The sequence below is a fragment of the Vanacampus margaritifer genome, chromosome 14, assembly GCF_051991255.1.
Source record: "Vanacampus margaritifer isolate UIUO_Vmar chromosome 14, RoL_Vmar_1.0, whole genome shotgun sequence".
NCBI lineage: Eukaryota > Metazoa > Chordata > Actinopteri > Syngnathiformes > Syngnathidae > Vanacampus > Vanacampus margaritifer.
The window spans coordinates 5,317,234-5,337,653 of record NC_135445.1 but is presented as its reverse complement, the minus strand read 5'-3'; the positions used below and the strand labels follow the sequence as shown (position 1 = coordinate 5,337,653).

The 20,420-nt window shown below is 37.4% G+C and overlaps 3 protein-coding genes across 3 annotated transcripts in view; all 3 read left to right on the top strand.

The window, feature by feature from the left end:
* The first annotated feature begins 8 nt into the window (after positions 1-8).
* On the top strand, positions 9-4,623 carry mtfp1 (mitochondrial fission process 1). The gene is made up of 4 exons (XM_077585473.1): positions 9-181; positions 1,260-1,387; positions 2,349-2,581; positions 4,048-4,623. Exons 1-4 carry the CDS (start codon positions 112-114, stop codon positions 4,112-4,114), a joined length of 498 nt encoding a protein of 165 aa, XP_077441599.1. The 5' UTR covers positions 9-111; the 3' UTR covers positions 4,115-4,623.
* Positions 4,624-5,645: 1,022 nt separating this feature from the next.
* On the top strand, positions 5,646-7,333 carry LOC144034088 (uncharacterized). The gene is made up of 3 exons (XM_077542638.1): positions 5,646-5,805; positions 6,850-7,077; positions 7,157-7,333. The coding sequence occupies exons 1-3, from the start codon at positions 5,736-5,738 to the stop codon at positions 7,306-7,308; spliced, it is 450 nt and encodes a 149-aa protein (XP_077398764.1). The 5' UTR covers positions 5,646-5,735; the 3' UTR covers positions 7,309-7,333.
* Positions 7,334-12,954: 5,621 nt separating this feature from the next.
* LOC144063796 (mediator of RNA polymerase II transcription subunit 13-like) overlaps positions 12,955-20,420 on the top strand; it is a 106,450-nt gene continuing 98,984 nt past the window's right edge. Inside the window, exon 1 of the mRNA XM_077585640.1 lies at positions 12,955-12,971. The gene's annotated coding sequence lies outside the window, so the exon portion shown is untranslated. The remainder of the gene's footprint in view (positions 12,972-20,420) is intronic.

Here is a 20,420-nt window from a genome sequence, read left to right as displayed (position 1 = left end):
TGGATGCTGTAGGAAAGGCCACGCCCCCTCGTGGATCCCAGGTGACTGTCGGCTTTCTACTCGCTGGTAAAAGAATTGGAGGGGATGGAGTAAAATACGCCGAAGGGAAGCATGGAGCCCACGGAAGAAAAACCGAGCCAAGCGGTCGACATCTATCGCGACACATGGGTTCGCTTCCTTGGTGTGTAATGTTTGTGTTTTATCTCCGCCGGAGCTGACTTGTAGCAAACGCGGCAGTGAGTCGAAGGAACAGGGTGACCCCGAAGCAGCTAGCTAGCTAGGTAGCTAACTCGAAGAACAGCTAAATGTCTATTTATAGCAATCGTGACCTTCAAGGGCACTTTGTAGGACGACTCGGCGACAAACACATTTATCCACACTGATGCTTTATCCGCTTTTGTAGTTTATGTTAAATCTAACGAGTTGTGTGCTGTTTTAGCAGATCAGTCAGACCAAAGTAGTTGAGCAAGTTGAGGCAGTGACTCACACAAGCACTTGGAGTCATCAAGTCATGAGCGTGTAATCGTGTATCCCTTTTTTTTCTCTTTTTTTTTTTTTTACCTGAGTGTTGCAACAAAGCCTGCTTTTTAAGTACAGGTTTTGTCCCACTAGAAGGCAAGTACAGTATACAGTCACTTGAAGGGCATTTGTGTTGCCATCAACACTTCATGCATGTGTAATCTTTGTTTTTAACATTTCTTATTTAATATTTAAATGTACAGTATACTTATAATGCTAGATTTATTGTTTGTAATCAAATTTTCTTCATTCATTTTTTGAAAACTTTGCTCCTCATTTTATTCATGCATTTTTTTTTGCACTTTTTTTTTTTTTTTTTTACTGCAATTAACATGGTCCATTATGTAACAACAGATTAGAGACAACAACCCGTTTGTATTATTTCTCCAATATTGTTCAATGTTTTACAATAAAACAAGATTGGAACACTGAAGGTATATGTTGCTTCTAATGAAAAAAAATCAGTATTGGCAGGTCAGACTTTTTAAAAGATCGGGGATCGGCCAGAAAATTGTGATCGGTGCACCCCCACCTATTGCAGGCAATATACAAAAAGTTGTACTCATTGTGAACAGCTAAGGTGTTAATCTACTAATTAGAAGGCATCTCAGTGGTCAAATAAAAATTCGTGATCTTCCGAAAACTACTCTGAGCTGTCAGAAACAAATATAGAAAGTCATCTATCAAAAAAAACAACAACGACTAGCCTCTGTTGACGATATCCACCCCTCCTTCCTCAGGCTACGCCAACGAGGTGGGGGAGGCCTTCCGTCCGCTGGTGCCGGTGAGCTTGGTGTGGAGTAGCTACGCCGTGGCCACTGCTTACGTCACTGCTGATGCTGTGGACAAAGGGAAGAAAGCTGCTGCGGTGAGTTGAGATGCAGTCGATGATGTCATACAAGTTAACCACACTGAAGACTGGTCAAATACATTGATGAAGTCCTAACTTGAGGCCAATGCCGATTTAGACATTCGACAGAGAAAAATTCTGTTAACTGATTAACTCATTCACTGCCATTGACGGCTATAGACGTCAAATATTTATTTTAACTATTTTTTTATTGGTTTAACATTTTTTCCCACTTTTGTTAACAAAAGTATGAAAACCTAGAATTTTTTTTATTGTACATTTAGAACAGATATAAAATGTGTGATTAATTGTGAGTTAACTAGTGAGGTTATGCAATTAATTATGATTACAATTTTTTATTGCTTGACGCCCCAAATTTGTAATAATCTTTAAAATAAAAAAAAATAACGAATTTATGGTAGTGAATGAATTAATTCACCAAGTAACTAAAAATATATAGAGTCAAAAAAACAACTTATTTTTGTGGCCTCATAACACATATAATAGCACATATATGAATTATATTTTTTTAATTCATTCATGACAGCTATAGATGTAAAAAAATCATTGAAACTATTTCTATTACTTTAACTTTTTTTTTTTACACTTTTGCTGACAAGAGTACAAAAACCTAGAATTTTTTTTTTTATTGTACGTTTAAAACAGATATAAAATTTGTGATTAATCGTGAGTTAACTAGTGAAGTCATGCGATTAGTTACAATAAAAAAAATTAATCGCCTGTCGCCCCTAATTTTTAATAATCTTTAAAAAAACAAAAAAAAACAAATTTATGTCAGTGAATGAATTAATTGACTAAGTAACTAAAAATATATAGAGTCAAAAAAACAACTTATTTTTGTGGCCTCATAACACATATAATAGCACATATATGAATTATAGGCAGAACATTTTGCTGCTCTACGCTATGTCGTCAACTGTATGAAGAATACCACGCCATTCTTCTTGGGCTCGTTTAGGCGCACGGGGATGAGCCAGGCCAGACGACGCGGGTGGCGGCGGCGGTGGCGGATACGTTCGTGTGGCAGACGTTGGCCTCCATCGTCATCCCGGGCTTCACCATTAACCGCCTGTGCGCCGCCACACTGCACCTGCTGGGCCGCACCACCAAATTGCCCCTGCCCGTGCGCAAGTGGACCACCACGGCCGTCGGCCTCTCAATCATCCCGTTCATCATCAGCCCTATTGACAAGTAGGTAGCATATTTGTTTATTTTTAAAAAAAAAAATTATACGCTATAGGGGCTCCAGACTGCCCCTTAATGGTGGCATTTGGCGCCTAAAATTTGAGAAATTTGAAAATTTTCATCTACTTGCGCCAGTGCAACCAGTAAATTAAAAAAAAAAAAAAAATTAAATAATAAATGACTATTCTTGAATATTTTTTGTTAATATCACGCTTCAGCCCATTTATCAGGAATAGAGTGAAAATAGGCAGGATTAATATTTAATTTGCAAGTAAATAAAAAAAAAAAATAAAAAAAAGGTTAGTCTGGAGCCCTGCGCTATGGTTCAAAAGTTTTGGGCCACTTAGAAATGTCCTTATTTGTCAAAGAAACTTTTTTTAACTCATTCACTGCCATTGACGGTTATAAACGTCAAAAAATCATTTTAACTATTTCTATTAGTTCAACATATATTTGTTCTGCTTTTGTTAACAAAGGTATGAAAACCTAGATTTTTTTTAATTGTACGTTTAGAACAGATTTTTAATTAATTGTGAGTTAACTATTGAGGTCATGCGATTACGATTTTAATCGCCTGACGCCCCTAATTTTTAATAATCATCTCTTCAAGGGATTAAGATTTTTAATTGTAATTAATCGCATGACTTCACTAGTTAACTCACGATTAATCGCAAATTATATATCTGTTCTAAATGTACAATAATGTTAAACTAATAGAAATAGTTCAAATGAATTGTTGACGTTCATAGCCGTCAATGGCAGTGAATGAGTTAATCTGGAAAGTTATTTATGAAACTACGCATTTCATGCTGCCCCCGACCCTTGGGAAAAAAACAACAACAACTAATGTGTAGGCGCACTGAATGGTGGGCGACAAGTAGCGTCCGAGCCATAGTTTGGACACATACATGTATACAGACAGTGGAAATAAAAAGTCTACACACCCCCGGGTTAAAGTGCTCGGTTTTTGTGACATAAAGAATTAGAAGATAGAAGGAATCATTTTATAACTCTTTCCACCATTAATGTTACCTATAATCTGTACAACTCAATTGAACATTTTTTTTTTTTCGGGAGAAGTAAAAATAGACAGCCGAGATATTCTGGTTGCACAAGTGTGCACACCCACCCTGATAAAATAAGTGCTTATATTATACAGTAAGTGTCAATCGAAGTGCAATTAGATCAATTTTTTTGAATTATTTAGCCCTACTTTGATTAACTTTATTGTTATTATTATTTTTTTAAAGGTCTTTTCCCCCTTAAAAAAAAAAATATATATATATTTTTTTTTTTTTACAGTATATCACAAAACAGGGGTGTTTAGACTTTATACTCACCGTACACAATTTGATTGTGAATCACATCCGTAGTTTAAAACACTTCAACCGTGTTCTCATGGAAAAAGGCTGAGCCCAAACATTCTAATGGTAGTGCACATAACTGTCAAAACTCTGTTGTTTACCTTGCAGGTCTGTGGACTACCTGCTGGATTCGAGCCTTCGGAAGGTCTACGGCCACAGCGAGAAGCAGGAATAAGGAGGGACAAAAGTCGGAAAGGATTGCGTGGAGCCGTAGAGAAAAGGGATTTTCTACTCGATCTTTACATTTTACTGTATAGAACACGTTGCGGGAGTGTTGCTGTATAAATATGACGGTCAACTCAAGGTTCTTTTAATGTCACATGGCAGGGATGCACTTTGCTGTAAGCGTTCATAAAGCGGGGTACACACAGACTGATATTCTGAATGTCTGGTAAAAGTGTTTTTTTTTTTTTTTTTTAAGTACACACATACCAACAATCAGGACAAATCTGAGCCTTTTTTATGTCTCTGAAAGATGTTTTTTTTTTTTTTTGTATGTTTTTTCCTCATCATCTGTCTCATTTTAAAAATCGGCGTGTGTGTACCTCGCCTTAAGCCATACATTGTGGTTCTGCTATGAACTAGACAGCCACAATAGTTCACTACCTTTTTTTTCTCACAAATTATATTGTCTGGTACTTTTCAATTTTTCCTCTGATGCACTTTGATTCTACCAAGCTGTTAGCCATGGGAGCCATTGAGCTTTGCACTGGGAACACAATTTACTCCACTTTTGCCAGATGGTACTGTGAGTGCGTGAACTTGACACGTATTCATCGCTGCTGTCTAACATGTTGCCATCTCCAAGCAGAAAATTATTATTTGCAGTGTAAAAATTCTTGTGTTGAATTTCGGGACTACTTGTGCGCAAAATATGAGCTATGCAAGGGAATAGTTGTATGTCATGTTTGCAATAACTGTCATTGCTGTTTTACATTTATTTACATGTTTTGGTGGTAGGGGATGAAACTGTGAGGAAAGGGAGGCTATAGCTAATTCTACTTTATATTCATATTCAGTGTTAGCATTTCAGAGTTGACTTGTGTTAGTTTAGTGACCGCATGCCACTGATTTAAAGAAATACTGTACAGGCATTTTTTTTTTGTATTGTAGTTCAGTGTTGGGATTTTGGGACGGGTTACATCTTATAATATTTACATTTTAACTGAATAATAAAACCCCACTAGTCATAGTGGTCACTTAACCACCGTTTGTAGCACTGGAGGGGGGGACTACACCGTGCAACTGTTGTGGAATAAATACTACAATGATGTGAATAATGTGTGTGTGTTTTCTTTTTGCTCTACAACCGGGGTTCTCAAACTTTTGGTCCAAGATATGACTATCACTAGTGGTGTATGGGCGCCATCTAGTGGTACACAAATTACAATTAAATAGTCAAATTGCATAATGTTAGAGAGGCTAAATACTTTTTTTTCCCCCGCCAAGTACGATACAGTTCAGTTTTATTTTATTGAATAAGAATAAAACCTACGCTTTGTTTTTAAATGAACGTTTTGGCCTACTGTATTTTAATATTAGACATCCATCCATTTCCTGTACATAATGGTGGTAATTGGAGAGGCGAGTACTGTATGTATTTTATTTTTTAGGTCGTACTTAGTGTAAAAAGTCCGAGAACCGCTTTAGAATTGCTCAAGTTTCCCAAGCTAATGTTTTTACCTGGAAAAACAAACAAACCTCAAGTCACTAATCCTTATTGACCAGCAGCTGATGCCAATTTTCCCAATGAACGGAGTGCATTTAAGAGGAATGACCGCCAGCTTCCGACTCCCATGTCAATCATGTTGCTTCTTCTTCATGTGTTGTTTTTGGCACTTCTGACACCATCAACAAGTCATCGAGGTAAGAGGAACGCCATGCTGCTTACTTTAGGCACGCTTTTTTTTTAGACAACATAAGATAAAAATGCTTTGTTGCCAAAGACAATGGTGATTTTTACTTATGGCAGGTTTGACTTTTTAATTGAAATAAGTCGTAGTCGGCCTCAACCTAGTATTCATCAAAAATATGAGAGCGGTTTTATTCCTGAAAAGTACGTTTATTATTGTAATTAACTGTGCCGTTATAAGCAAATTTAACATAACGCTGTTAATGAAGGGGAAGTCGAATCAAATGAATTGAGCAGTATATTCATCAGTTTTCATCCAGCTCATGCGACGCCATTTTGCCACTTACCGTCGACTAAAAATGACGTCACAGTGCAGACGTCACAGTGCAGACATCACATGACCTGTATCCTGTTGACGTTATTCTGATACGATGCCTTCGAATGCTTGTATAACTGTAATAATAATAATTGTGGACTATTATGATAAAATTATAATCAAAAAAATTGCATATCCAAACGCAGAAAACAGGTGAGCAGTGACAGATATTACCTGAGTTGTTTGGCTTTGTGACGTCCTCTTTGTCGACAGCAAGTGGCTGTACAAGGAAATTACAAAAACAATAATTGATTAACTTAAAACAAAACAAAACAGTAGGCCTAATGGGCTAGATGCCACGGACTTCCGACTTCCGGGTTTCACACTTAAGCATCGTTTCCGGCCACTAATGGTCGTTCCAACACTCTCACCCCCACCCCTGCTTCCCCCAACCCCGCTCCCGCGTGTCTCAACTCTCTAAAATGCTAAAAGCTAATTAGTGTTAGCATTAAGCTAGCGAACTGAAAATGTTATTTATGAAGTGTAATACTAGTTTATTTTGATAGTAAACTTGGAATGGCATTATGCAGCTTCAAGTCGCGCTCTTTTTTTTTTTTCTTTTTTTTTTTGGACGACTTGTTCCCCATTTGCCTAAAACTGCTGCTTTACGTTCACTGCCACCATACAGCACAAGTATCAAGGCGCGCTATTATTCTTTTTGAAACCCCCATTTATGTTTAAGGTCTTCCTCCACACATCTTGGGCCAGTGGACCTTCTCTGAGGACAACTCGCAAGATGAAGAACTTGACGCGCTTTTTAGAAAGTCCTCCCAAGACTACTTGATCCTGATGATGCCCGAGAGTACAGCGGCGCTCGACAGTGTGTTGACTGTGGTCGACAGCGTCACTCCATTACCAGATTCGGAGAACCAGATGACTACAAGAGAACCGCTGCGTCTCAATGCGCGAGGTACGGTAATCTCACGGGTAGCTTTAGTTTTCGTCAGTGCCCTTTAACTCATTTGTCTTGTTGTTTTTGAATGATCCAGATGAGAGAAAACCAGGATCCACCGTGTGGAAGGTGGTTGTGGTGGTGGCCATCCTGCTGGTGTGTATCGTGGGATGTGTGAGCACGGCCTACTACCTGTGCGTCTGGAGAGGTGGCCGCATTCATTATCAACCTCACAAAGTGGAGGCCTGAGTCAATAAAATGGGCTGAGACATCATCTGGTATGACTGTACTTTATATACATTTTTTTGGTGTATTTATGAATGAGGCACTGTACAACACTAAGGAAAATAGTTCCAGTTTTGCAGAAACGGCAATAAAGTTGTCCAGACCCACCCACAATGGAAAATCTGAGGGACCTTAAATATATTTATTAGTTAAAATTATCTTTAAAATATCTTTCAATATAATTCCACTTAAAAAAAAAAAAAAAAAAAAAAAATCTATATTGCAATATTTTTCACAAATTATTTTTCATAAACTTAGTTCATATTTCATATCATTCCAAGTAATTCAATTTCTTAATATTACACATTTATCACCAGCATATTGCATGTCCATCAGTATCATTTTGATCTTTCAACATCGTTCCATATATCATTTCATATTTTTTTTTTAATTCGAAATTTCGGTATTCAAGAAAGTGCATTTTTCCACTTTGCTATAAAACTTTCAAATGTTGCAAACCCTTGTCATTTACTATCATGACCAGCAGAGGTCCTTACTGTTATTTGTATATCAAATGTCAGGAGTGCACTGGTTCCAAACTTGAACATAGATTTGATTATTATTATTATTTTCAAATCTGCATTGAAGTTTACATGCAAAATATGTTATTATCTCTTCCTATTTGATTGAAATAAGATAGGAATCAAGTTAGGCAAGCAGATTCCCATCAAGTCCGCCACTATACTCATGAGGTCCCCCCCCCCCCCCCTCTCTTAAGCAATATCAGGTGGCATTGGGGGAGCTGATGAATTGAATTAATCCCCCCTTGTGATAGATGGGCCTGTTCGCAGGGGGCTGCAAAATGGAGCCATTGTTCACGTGTCACTCCGATTGTCGCGTCTCTGTATGATTGGTGCCTGCCCGGTGAAGGCCACAAGTGGACCGAAGACCTCCCTCTCTCCTACTTATTACTTGTCTCATGCCCCCCCCTCCCACCCCCCCATCTCTCGTAGTGCTTCATCCCACGTCCCCGCAACAGTTTTCCATGAAGCCAGATGCACAAAGAAGTTTTCACTTGGAACGAACGAACAAGTAAATGTAACTTTTTGCTCTATTCTATATACACAATTGAGTATCATTCATAAATATTCCGTGTTTGGTGCCTGTTGGGTTACAAGTGGTTTACAAAAAGGTTATCCTCAGGCTGCGTTGACTGAATTGGGTCACAATTTTTTGCAGTTGCCCTATTAAAAAAAACAACAATGGATGATGTTTAAAAAAAAAAAAAAAAAAAGGCAGTAGATTTACGAATTTGAATAAGGTAACAAAAATTGTATTGACAGATGGGATTGCATCTACCTTTAACTAGACTTACTCTATTTTTCAGTTATGACAGCAGACTCTATTGCTTAATTGACTAAAATAATTTAAACAATTTCAGTGTAATGTAATAAAGCTACTTCAGTAAAGTAAAATTAACTTGTATTTACTATGAACAATGATTTGCGTCGATGTAAAATCTTTTATTAATCTATAATCACAATTTTTAAAAAAAAAAAAATCTTAAAATGACCAATTACAACACTTCAATAATGTAAAAGTATTTTTTTTGTATAAAATACAAAAAAAAATACTTTCATGTAAAATTCAAAGTTGATTAAATCAAATATTAAATTGTATTAATTTATTGCAATTAAAAAATAATTAAAATTAAATAAACTCTAACCCATTAAATCTTTTAAAAACGTATTTGTAATGTAAAAATGTCAGTTAGGGCAAGATATTTCTAACCATTCGAAAGCAAGCCATTTCCTGGAAAAGGCATAAATCTTGACAAAAAAGTTTGTGAACAATATTGAAAATATAGTTAATAAAAAAAAATGCATGCAAAACAATAAAATTTTCAAGACATGTCGGGTTTATTTTGCTTAATCTTACCAAAATGTCACAAAAAAATTTGTATATGCGTATATCAGTACATGGTAGAGATAATGTCATACAGCATATTATATTCATATGCTACAATGAACAGAGAGTCAAAATGCCAGCATTTATAAAATAATGAAATGATCCAACACAATCATTAGTTATGGTCACAATTGTGATTTCTACATCGCTGTCCTCGGACCGCTACAAACAAATATACACAATGAGCCCCCCCCCAATTTGAGTGATAGACCATGTTTGTGCAAAGGCCACTTTAAGGGCACGAACTGAAATGTTTAACGCTCGGCGCTGGATTTATGGAGGTCAGCACAAGGCTAGGTTTTGAGAAAGGAGAAGACAAGGCTATACCTTGGGATTGATTTCCATGAATGACTTCACGCTCAGAGGAGGAGGAGGAGGAGGAGGAGGGGGGGGGAGAAAAAAAGACCACCATGCCCACATTAAAACACAAAAGGAAAACGTAGCAGGTCGACGCGAGGAGAAACGACGGCACGGTGGCGTCGGTGAGCGTTCGGCTGATAAATATGTCTGGGGAAAGACGGAGCCAGCAGGCGTGTGCAGGGTCGGGCTTTTATGATCGACTTCCCTTTGCAGGAGAAGCGGGAAATTGCCTCTTTCAAAATGAATATTGTTGGTGTGAAGCACAATTTAATACAGGGTATCCCCCCCCCCCCCCACACACACATTAAATTTGACATGCAGTGGTGCTTTGAGAAGTTCAGGCTGTTCTACGACCTCAAATCATCGTTCCCCATTAAAATGAATGGAAATGGCATCAATTCGTTCTGACAAAATTGAGATGGGATTCGGGGGGGGGGGGGGGTCATTTGGTGAAAACCAAATCATGCGAGCTATGGCATATGGAAATTTAAGAAACAAACAGTACTACTTAACAAATAGGCTTTACAGAATTTTTCATTGAATAGCTGATGAGTTGCACAGAAAGAATGTAAATTAAGGGAATTTGCAAATGGTGAAGCACATATGTGGGGATTTACTAGAATTCGTGATCCTGGGAGTATTTTTTGACAAAAAGCATGTTACAGGAGTGTCTAAAGTAAAAAATGGTGGGCGTGATAATACCCTCTATAGTGGAGGAATAATTTTTTTGAATAAAGGCTTGTAAATATATTCCTGTGTCCTTTTTTTCTGCTTAAGTTCACAAATACTCCCGTCTACCACTATTATAAAAAATGCACATGTCCAACATATTTATGGGGAAAAAAAAACAAAAGCTTTTGGTAACTTTGTGTTCTGTTTCTAATGTATTTTGCAATTTTTAACTAACAGTCCATTTGAAATGTGTGAGGACTTTTGTCATAGATCTTGTTAGGAAGTGTACGGTTCGATGTGGCCCCTAGTAGCGCTGACAAAAATCATGCCCCCCCCCCCCCCCCCTCTGGGATAAACCGATTATCGGCGCAGATATTGGGCATTTTGACTAATATCGGTATCGACCTTTTCGCAAAGTCTGACGGCCGATAAAAGGTAACGCTAAAACCATTTTAATCTCAGGGAACTATTTGAATTTTAAATAAACTTTATAAGCGATGCTGGTGACCCTGGGAACCGTCTGAACCTTTTGTTTTTGTTTGACGTTAAAACAAAGAAATGTCAAAGTTTAAGATTTCAGTTTTTTTTTTTTTTTAATTTTGGAGAAAAAAAAGTTTCCATGTATTTTTTTAAGACTTATTGATAACCTTGGGAGCTCTCTGAACATTTGTTTTAGAAATTTAAAATGAAGTATATTGCCTAAGATTGAAAAATTGTTCAATGAGCATAAATGCTTTAAGACATTACAACAAAGTCAAAATTGGCATTTGTATTCAATAATTTTTTTTTTAAAGCCAATATACCCCCCCCCCCCTTTTTTTTTTTTTTTTTATAAACTGAAAATGAGTATCGGCCTCATTGACTACTAAAAATCGCATCGGTATTGGCCCTGAAAAAAAACATCTCGGTCTCTCTACCCCCCTCCGTCAATTTAGTTGCTGATATATGAATGGCATTATGATACAAATAAAGAATCCGAGGCTGGGAGAATGCATGACTCATATCGCCAATGTTATTAAATTAATTTCGCCAATCACGGCGCCGCAATCTGGCAAGTGAGCGATGCCTTGAAAACGGCGACATGACAGTTCTTTATCATGATTTGATGCTTGACGGTTGTCATACGGCTCTGTGTGCGCTCCCTCCTCCTCTCTTTGTGCGATGAATTAGAGGCAACATGAAAACGGAGCAGACCTTCAGCAATACATAATGTATGAGCGGCTCCAAGGCTCCTGCTGAATTCTGTTCAGGTGGCATCAGAGGGTGCAGCCGAGCGGAAACGCCGGCCGGTCACTTAGTGCATGCCGCGTGTGGTAATCCCTCCACACGGAAGCTCGGACGGTCAGTTCGGTGAAAATGTGCCCGCGTTCGAACCCTTCGGGCTATGTGCACCTTTTCGAGATGCTATTTGCAATGTAAATGAAATCTATATTTTGGCTGCACGCTGGATTTAATGATCGGAGTTGATATCAGTGGTTAACATCCAGTGGCGTGCAAAGGTGGGGGTAAAACGCATAAGCCGCTTCATAAAGGTTCTCTGAGGTGCTCGATTTACAAATGTAGACCTTCAAACTCTGTGTATAAATGATCCTAAGTGCTCATGAAATCAATCGCAATCTTTAAACAATTGTAATAATGGTAAAGAAATAGAGCTTCATCTTGCAGAGCCCTCTGGTGTATTGCAACAGCGTAAGGCTCACAACTGTGGCGTTAAGGTAAAGGTATAGCTGGAATAAAAAAAGACGGACAATTTGGAATAGAACCTTTCCAAACAGAAAGTTATAGGAAATGATGCATTTAGAGAAATGGTACATCTGACCCCCCACCCCAAACAATCATTACATTTTAAATAACTGCCCATAATTTAAATAATCATACCAGTAAAAGTAATTCATTTGCTCCCAAAAAGTATAAATACGTTCTATTTTAAATATTACCATGCTCCCAAAGACATATTTATACGTTTTTTTTATTTTTTTTATTTTTTATGCTAGAGCATACAGAAGAGAATGCTTGAAGCAATGGTAGTTATGGCTAGCGGGTGGCAGCAGAGTATAAGAGATCAGCCACGGCCATGTTGCAAAAAGGCTCCTTTCCCCAGGGTTTTAAACAGATTTGTGATTAATGATGAAACTTAGCTATATTAGCTATTTTCTAATGCTAATTGCTGCAAAATGGACTTAAATCTTTTTCTTTTTTTTTTCGTGGTAGGTTCCATGTTTTTATAGCAATAGAACACAACATTCTGTGGGCCTGTCAAAATCCAGCAAGACAGCCAGGGAGCGAAGGGGGTTGCTTCAGTAAAAATGTCTGGGAGGGAATGAGTTAATGAGCCATCATTTTTCCCAGTTAAACACAGTATATTAAAGTATTCCTTAACACTCTGTTCGCCAAAAAAGAGGCACAGAGGGCTTGCACAGAGTTTTTAAATATATATTTTTTGTTGTATTTGCTGAACCTGTACTCCAACAGGTGTACATGAATGAAATGATCTCTCAGATTGACTACCTGTAAAGGTCCTAACACACAGTCTGCCACTATTATGAGGAAATATGATAATCCATCTGGCAAATGTGCATTGCTTGTGTCTAATCATCTTTTTTTTTTTTTTTTTTTTGCTTTCCAGGGCCGTAACCTGGCTTTTTTGGGGTTTGTGGAAATCGACCCCCCCTGGAGACACCTCAATCGTAAGTGTCAAATCCTTTTGCTTTGCTACATTGTGTTTAGTGTCACTGATCATTATTCCCGGATTGTAAATAAATTAAAGTACCCTGTAAAGGCGTATTAAAGTGTATTTTTCGTATCGTGCAACTTTTACAAGGTTGGGGATCGGCTGTTGAAATATTTGCAATGCCACAAATCATGTCGACAGAGGGAGGCTTTTTGTGAGTCGTACCTTCGTCTATCTGCTCCAGCGACCACGCCCTCTGGGAGCGATGATTCATCCCGCGTGCACTAGTTTCACATGCAAATGACAAATCGCAGCCAAAGAATTGACTCAATATAATCACACTGAACGCCTGTGTTATTATTTGTCTTTTTTTTTTTTTTCTTTCTTACACAAAGTCTTTAAAGTGACTTTTTGTCGTGCCAGTGCACGTTGTGATTTGTTGCCGGGGAGCGCACGTGGTGACATCTGGGCTGATTCACTCGGGCAGCAAGTGTTGCGATGGTGCGGTTTATTGATTTCAGCGTGTCTTTGTAATGTGACTACGCAGATGGTAAATGACTACAATAGAAGAAGAAGAAGAATGCTCAATGTCTTTGTTGTTTTCCCACCCATAATTTGGAATTATGACTAGCTGTTAATTTTATATTTTTCTTTTTCTTTTTTTTGGTCTATAAGTTATTCATTCGCGACATTCTATCGATTCATGTTCTGTAGTGCTTTGGATTCTCTCTCTCTCTCGCTCTCTCTCTCAATACCCTGAGGCATTATGGGAAAAAAATGACGAGCGGAAATCATGTACTGCAAATATAATTATAAATCATAACGAGTAAACAGTGTGCACTTTATAATTTTCAAACGTATTACTGTAGTGTAATGTAGGCCAAATGCTAACGTTTTTAGCATTTAGCCTACAAGTATGTTTGAACATACTTGCACATGCATTTAAATGTACTGTATTTAATCACAACATTAAATAAAACATTTTTCACTACGTATTTTTAAGTACGTTCGTCCGAACATTTTGACAATTCCGAACATTCGGGAATTTTTTTTTATATATTACAAACGCTGCATTCGAGGAAAGTGGGAAATCGGATCGATCCCACTTGAATTGTGTCAGTTCCGACCTCAAAGCGTTCGAGTCAAATGTAAACACAAGACATGTTCATGTGACACAATGTGATTTGGAATGACTGCGTAAACAGGACCAACAAACAATTACATCGGAATCCGCCATCTTTGTTTGATTGCATTTGCCTCGAACGCTTTGAGGACGGAACTTGGGACACTCCCAGTGGGATAAATCCGACTTCCGACCTCCCTTGAACGCAGCAAAAGACCGCCGTTTTGACTTGTGACGTAAGCTTTGGAATTGTCAGTGTGCCAGTCGAAAATGTTTACTCCACATTAGCAGTTCCATGCTTCCGTAATCGTTGGACTGTTACAAAAAAGCAAAATGTGCCCACATTGAACTAAACCTGACAGGAATGACAAATAGACTGTAGGATACCTTTATCTCCAAACTTGTGTTTGCTAGGTGACCTAACAACAACTGACTTACCACATAAACAATTTCAATCTACACTTGTAGCCCTTACTATCGCTAAAAAAACAATTCTTGTTAACTGGAAAAATAAACAAACTCTGAATATCGACCAATGGTCTAACCTCCTCATAAATCACATTTTAATGGAAAAAATATCTGCCTCAAATAAAAACCAAATATCAAAATTTATAGAAACATGGTCTACGTATATAGAATTTTTTAACCTAATTCTGGTTACTTAATTCTGTCTGTTAGCGAGAGCCACTACATCGTGATAACTTACATTGATGTTTCTGCATTTGGCAATTTATTATTATATTATATTATATTATTAGTATGGGATTTTTTTTAATGGGCTTTAGATGAACTGATGAATACACACACACTCGCACGCATGCACGCACACACACACGCACATACACATACTCACCCACATACAAAAAAAAAAAATTATATATATATATATATATATGTGTGTATATGTATATATATTTAAAAAAATTATAATAAAAAAAAAAACATTTATTAAATTTTTTTAATTTATTTGTTTTTTTAAAAAAAGGAGAGCAATGATGATGTCAAATCGAATGAACAATACTGAGCTCTCCTGGAAGATAGAAAAATAAATAAATAAATAAATAAATAAATAAAAAGGAATGACAAATAGTAAACAGGCTGACCAAAAAGCAAGATGCGTACCCGGGAAAACAACTACAATGAACTTCGGCTGTTCTAAATAAAAAAAACACACAAAAAAACAAAACAAAGTTTAGACCCGGCAGACACTGGTGTGATTTAAAGTCTCTCTCTCACTCTGCCACTACTATAACTTTGCCGGCTGCCATGATGGATGAGGCGGTGTCAGCCCATGTTCATTATAATGCACACCATCTATTCTCCTCAGCCACACTCTGCCGCGCTCCAGGAAATGCCAGCGAGGTAGTCGCGCGCTCGCACAAAAAGACCAGAGAAGCCCTCATCTGATATCATGGCCAGACTTTGCTGCTTTTTGCTTTGCCGCGTGTTAACTTAGCGCCCAGTGAGCCATCAATCACTGATGAAGATACCCGCTCGGATAACTGCGATTTGTGTGTGTGTGGGGAAGGGGGGCCCGTTGGGGGGTGGGGGGGGGGCACAGTATGACTGATGAACACCCTTCAGTGTCCACGCGAGCATATTCCCTTGAAATATGCTCGTCCTGAATCATTAATGAGCACTCCCGCAGTTAGCGGTGTGCAAAAACATGAAGAGAAAACACGGAGTGGGAGCGCCCTTTCGCGCTTTCCCACGTCAACGTGCACGTCTTATCCGGCTGCAAGACGCGTCAAATGCACAAATGGAACCCCCTTTTCTGACTGATTATTCACACGACAGCCCAACGATTTGGAAAATAAATCGAATTGCGATTCTGTTTTTCTTTTGAACCAACACAAGCAATGCCGTAACAGTCTGTATTACGATAAACAACACCGGATTTATTATACGTACGTTTTAGTCTTTTAGGCTTACATTGAGAATAGACAAATAAACCAAGATTTTGAATGAACAACAGTTGATCTACTTTCGAGTTGGTAACTTTCTAAACACTTTGACTTTGCAGTCTTTTAAGCTTTCGCTACAGCTTTACTAAACAAAAGGGGTGTGAATTGATTTGATTCGTATCACGATTCATGGGTCACGATTCGATTCGATTAATCCCGATGCGAATCTATAAATTGATTATTGCGATTTTTTTTTTTTTTACTCAAATTTAGAAAATACTAATCAATAAACTTGTACATGTACACTGTAAGATTTCTATGAAAATGTATTTATTTGTCTTATAACTGAGCCACTGCATTAAACAAACAGTTTGCAGTCTGTTTCATTTGAACAGCACTGAAATAAAATATTAAGGCTCAATGTTCCATTAATATAACATTCTTTCATGCCTAATGTGTGAATCCTCACCCTAAGTAAGACGTTTTGTTGAATATTCCCATAAAAAATTTTATGTTTAAAAATCGATTCGGCTGGATATCGAATCGATTCGAGAATTGCGTGCTGTAATATCGCGATATATTGCCGAATCGATTTTTTCTAACACCCCTAATAAACAATATGTAAATGTGGATTGCCCTTCTTAAGCAATGTGAACTTACCTCAACACAAAGTAAATACATAAATAAATATATATACTTTACATATCTATATAAAATAAATCCTACTGATGGACTGAAATGAAGCCGTTTTTTTTTTTTATTCCCGCGTTGCAACCTTTGTGATTAAAAAAATTGAAATCGACCACATTGTGATGTCAACATATAATCGAACAGTACCCACAGATTGATACAATTGATACAATCCACTTTATTTCTATAGCACATTTTATAAACAAGCGTTTCCACATAAAATCTAGTAAAACCAACTATAAAAATAAAAAATTGTCAATAAAGAAAAAAAAAATTGTCAATAAAGAAAAAAAAAATTGTCAATAAAGAAAAAAAAATACACGTAAAATAAAATAAAATCTTTAAACAAATAATAATAATAAAAACACACAATTCACACTGAACTGATTTAATTTGTAATCATTGCATATTTTTCATATATCGTACAATATTAAAGGGATACTTGACTCATTGTGCCATTTTCGGCAGTAAAACGTTAAAATTTTGTCCAAAATGAATTTGACAACTTCATAATTTTTCATGTACGAATAAGACTTTCAAAAATGATTTTTTCCTCTTGCTGTCGAGTGAAGATGACATCACCTGTGCTGAGGAAGTAGGCGACGACCAATCAGGGCTCGGTTTGCTGACCAAACCCAGAAAATGTGTTTTCTTCAACTTTATTGGTGAAAATGGCTCAATGAAAAATTGTTTTGAGTTATGGATGTGGTCACAGACTGAATTCAACTTGCGTCTTAAGGCAGTATTATATTTCCAAGAATTTTTCAACGACTAACATGGCAAGATTACAGTACGTGGGGGGATATTGTACATCTTTTCTCCTACACACACACACGGAATAAATACATATCAAGTCAAGCGTCTGCCTGATGAAAGAAAACGTGCGACATATGGAAACCGATTTGAATCTCATCTATCGGCGGCACGCCAAGTGCGCCAAACTGCGCCCGCCACTATCTTCTTCTTCTTCTTCTTCTTCTTCTTTTCTTTCTCTAAAGCCTTTAAGGATCTATCGGACAAAAAAAAGGTTATCCGAATGACTTGCGGATCATTCCCGGAGCAGAGGGATCAATAACCGCCAGGCTAAGTCCCCTGCTCATCCATCTGATGCTTATCTTTCCCCCCAGCAGCTCGAGGAGGAATCAGTGGACTTTAAAGGCTCCCTTTTGTGGCAGCCGTGCAACAACACGTCCTCTCATGCATGAAGCGCCCCTTAAATGATTCATGTCAGAACCGCACCAGTATCATCGGACACGTTGGGTATATCACTAGGGGAAGCCAGTCTGTTCCTCCCAGTAAAGTAGCTCGGGCTATAAATAGCTCGGCTCGATTTACACATAAAGGTAACATCTCGCTTCAGCGAAGGATGGAGCGTCGGGTCTAGGGGGGTGGGTGGGTGGTGGGGGGGGGGGGGGCTATTAATTATAAAAGAGAAATCAAACTGCTGCCATGTTTGCGTGAGACTGCTCGGAGGCTTTTGCATGTGGCTTGGACGGCTTGTCAAAAAGTTGTCTGAAAAATAATGTAAATATCCCAACGTGTCAGCTTAGGAAATTTAATAAGATTTACGGCAATGCGGCTTGATCTGCTGGCACTTTTAAATGATTGTCACTTAAAATCTGATTTGAATATCTCCTATAGTGGAGTAAAGCCTGTCTGGCTTGTCGCTCTCTATGACTAATTCAAAGGCTCCACGTGCAGACGTAAAAACAATCCCTGTCATAGCGGCTCGATCATTTTCCATTTAGACGCGAAGAAAAGACTTAACATGACATTCTAACAAGGAATAATCATTCCTTCAATTTTAATAATCAGCCTATATTTCGGCGTTATCGATTACATTTGAATACAAACACACGGCCTATAAAGCAGTATGATGAGTTGTGTTTTCCTAACCCATTCTTTGGATTTGGGTTCATTATTATGACCCAGCAGATTGGGTCGACGACCGGCATTTTGGCTTTCTGATCGCCCTTTTTCTAGTTTTGCTGTGCACTGAAGTTGAGTTCAATTTAATGTAATAATATCCTTAGAACCTTTGGCGGCACCTGGATAGCTCATTAGGTTTGGACACAGGGTTCAAATCCCGGTCAGGCTGTGAGTTGTGTCATGAACGGCATCAGGTGTAAAACGGTGCAAAGCATTTCACGTGACTGACTTGCTGTGTTTGACCCCCTGAAAGGCCACGGTTTTGACCCCTTTTAGGAACAGAATCTTGACCCAATGTGCTGGGTATAAATAACCCAGCATTGGCTCTGTACTATTTGGATCCAGTTGCTATTTTATCCAATGTGGGTTACTTTTAACATAGAAGTTTTAAGAGTGCGGTTGTTTTTAACTGTTTCAAAATATTTCTTTTTGAGGGAAAATTTTTTTTTTTTTTTTAATCAAAATTGTAATTTTATATTACATTGTAAATTTCCCTCCCAAAAAGTTTGAAGTACAGAAATGCATATATTTTGATTAAAGTCATAATTTTATGATACATATATTTTCGGTTGGATTTAAATTCTAATACAGTACTATGAAAATACAGTGGTATGTTTTATAGAAAGAAGTCATACATTTTCTAAATTTAAGTTGTAATATTTCAGAGAATAAAGTCATATATTTTTAAGAAGTTATATATTTAAAATATAATATTTTTTGTTAGTCAAACTTTTTTAGTAGTGTAATTGTGAATCTAAGTTAGAATATTACAAAAGTGCAGTTTCATATTTTCTGAAAAGTCGTACATTTTCTAAATTTAAGTCGTAATATGAGAATAAATTTGAATAAAGTCATATATTTGGAATAGAGTAATTTTTGCATAATTTTGTCCGTTTTTTAAAGTCGTAATATAATATTACTTAGTTTGTAAAAAATATTTCTTAAAAAATATTTTAGGGTAAGTTTTTTTTTTTATAGATAGTCTTTGTGTTACAATAACAGTCAATTAGTCATATATTTTCAAGGAAAAAAATATTTTCCAGTTTAAATTAGTAATATTGAAAGAATATGTGGCATTTTTTTTTTTTTTTTTTTAGTGAAGGTAATATTTATTTCGAGAGTTATATTACAATTTTACGCATACTGTCGAAAGTTATACATTTCCGAGATAAGTCATATATTTCTTTTGATAAATGTGTATTTTTTTTGTATAGAAAAAAATTATATTTGAGATTAAATACGGAATATTTCAAACTGCTGATGTATAGGTATCTTTTCCCTTTTTAGGTTGGACCTAATACCTATTTATAGGCAAGTGTTTGATGTGATGATATTATTTTATTATTATTATTTATGTATTAGTAGTAGTAGTAGCATTACCGGTTGTGTTATTGTTGTTGTTCTTAGTGTGCAAACATTCAGTCAAGTGTCTCATGCTCCCTCCATCATGTAAGCATGCACATAAAGACAGCAGCCCAAATATGCCTACTGTATCATATTACTATTAATACTAATAATCGAGAAGGTGACGCACACACAGTGGATCTTTGCAGCTGTGCAAAATGTAATCCCACACTTGGATCACGTGGGTCGTGTGTGTGTGTGTGTGTAGGGGGGGGGGGGGGGGGTGATTGTGGCTTGGGGGTGGAAATGGGAGGGAGGGGAGGGGGGGTGGTCAAATGGGAAAGGCGAGTCTCTTGTTGTGCGACGACCGCCATTACATTGCCGCGCGTAAAGGGGGGGGGGGGTGTGTGTTGTGTGGGGATTGTCTTTGGATGTTACGTTGCACGAGCGTGCGCGCGCAGACCCCACGGACGCC

Excerpts from the sequence above, each read along its gene's own strand:
- mtfp1 (XM_077585473.1), top strand. The coding sequence starts at position 112 with ATGGAGCCCACGGAAGAAAAACCGAGCCAAGCGGTCGACATCTATCGC. Across the intron at positions 182-1,259 it reads CACATGGGTTCGCTTCCTTG|GCTACGCCAACGAGGTGGGG; the intron begins GTGTGTAATGTT and ends CTCCTTCCTCAG. Across the intron at positions 1,388-2,348 it reads AAGGGAAGAAAGCTGCTGCG|GCGCACGGGGATGAGCCAGG; the intron begins GTGAGTTGAGAT and ends GGGCTCGTTTAG.
- LOC144034088 (XM_077542638.1), top strand. The coding sequence starts at position 5,736 with ATGTCAATCATGTTGCTTCTTCTTCATGTGTTGTTTTTGGCACTTCTG. Across the intron at positions 5,806-6,849 it reads ACCATCAACAAGTCATCGAG|GTCTTCCTCCACACATCTTG; the intron begins GTAAGAGGAACG and ends TTTATGTTTAAG. Across the intron at positions 7,078-7,156 it reads GCTGCGTCTCAATGCGCGAG|ATGAGAGAAAACCAGGATCC; the intron begins GTACGGTAATCT and ends TGAATGATCCAG.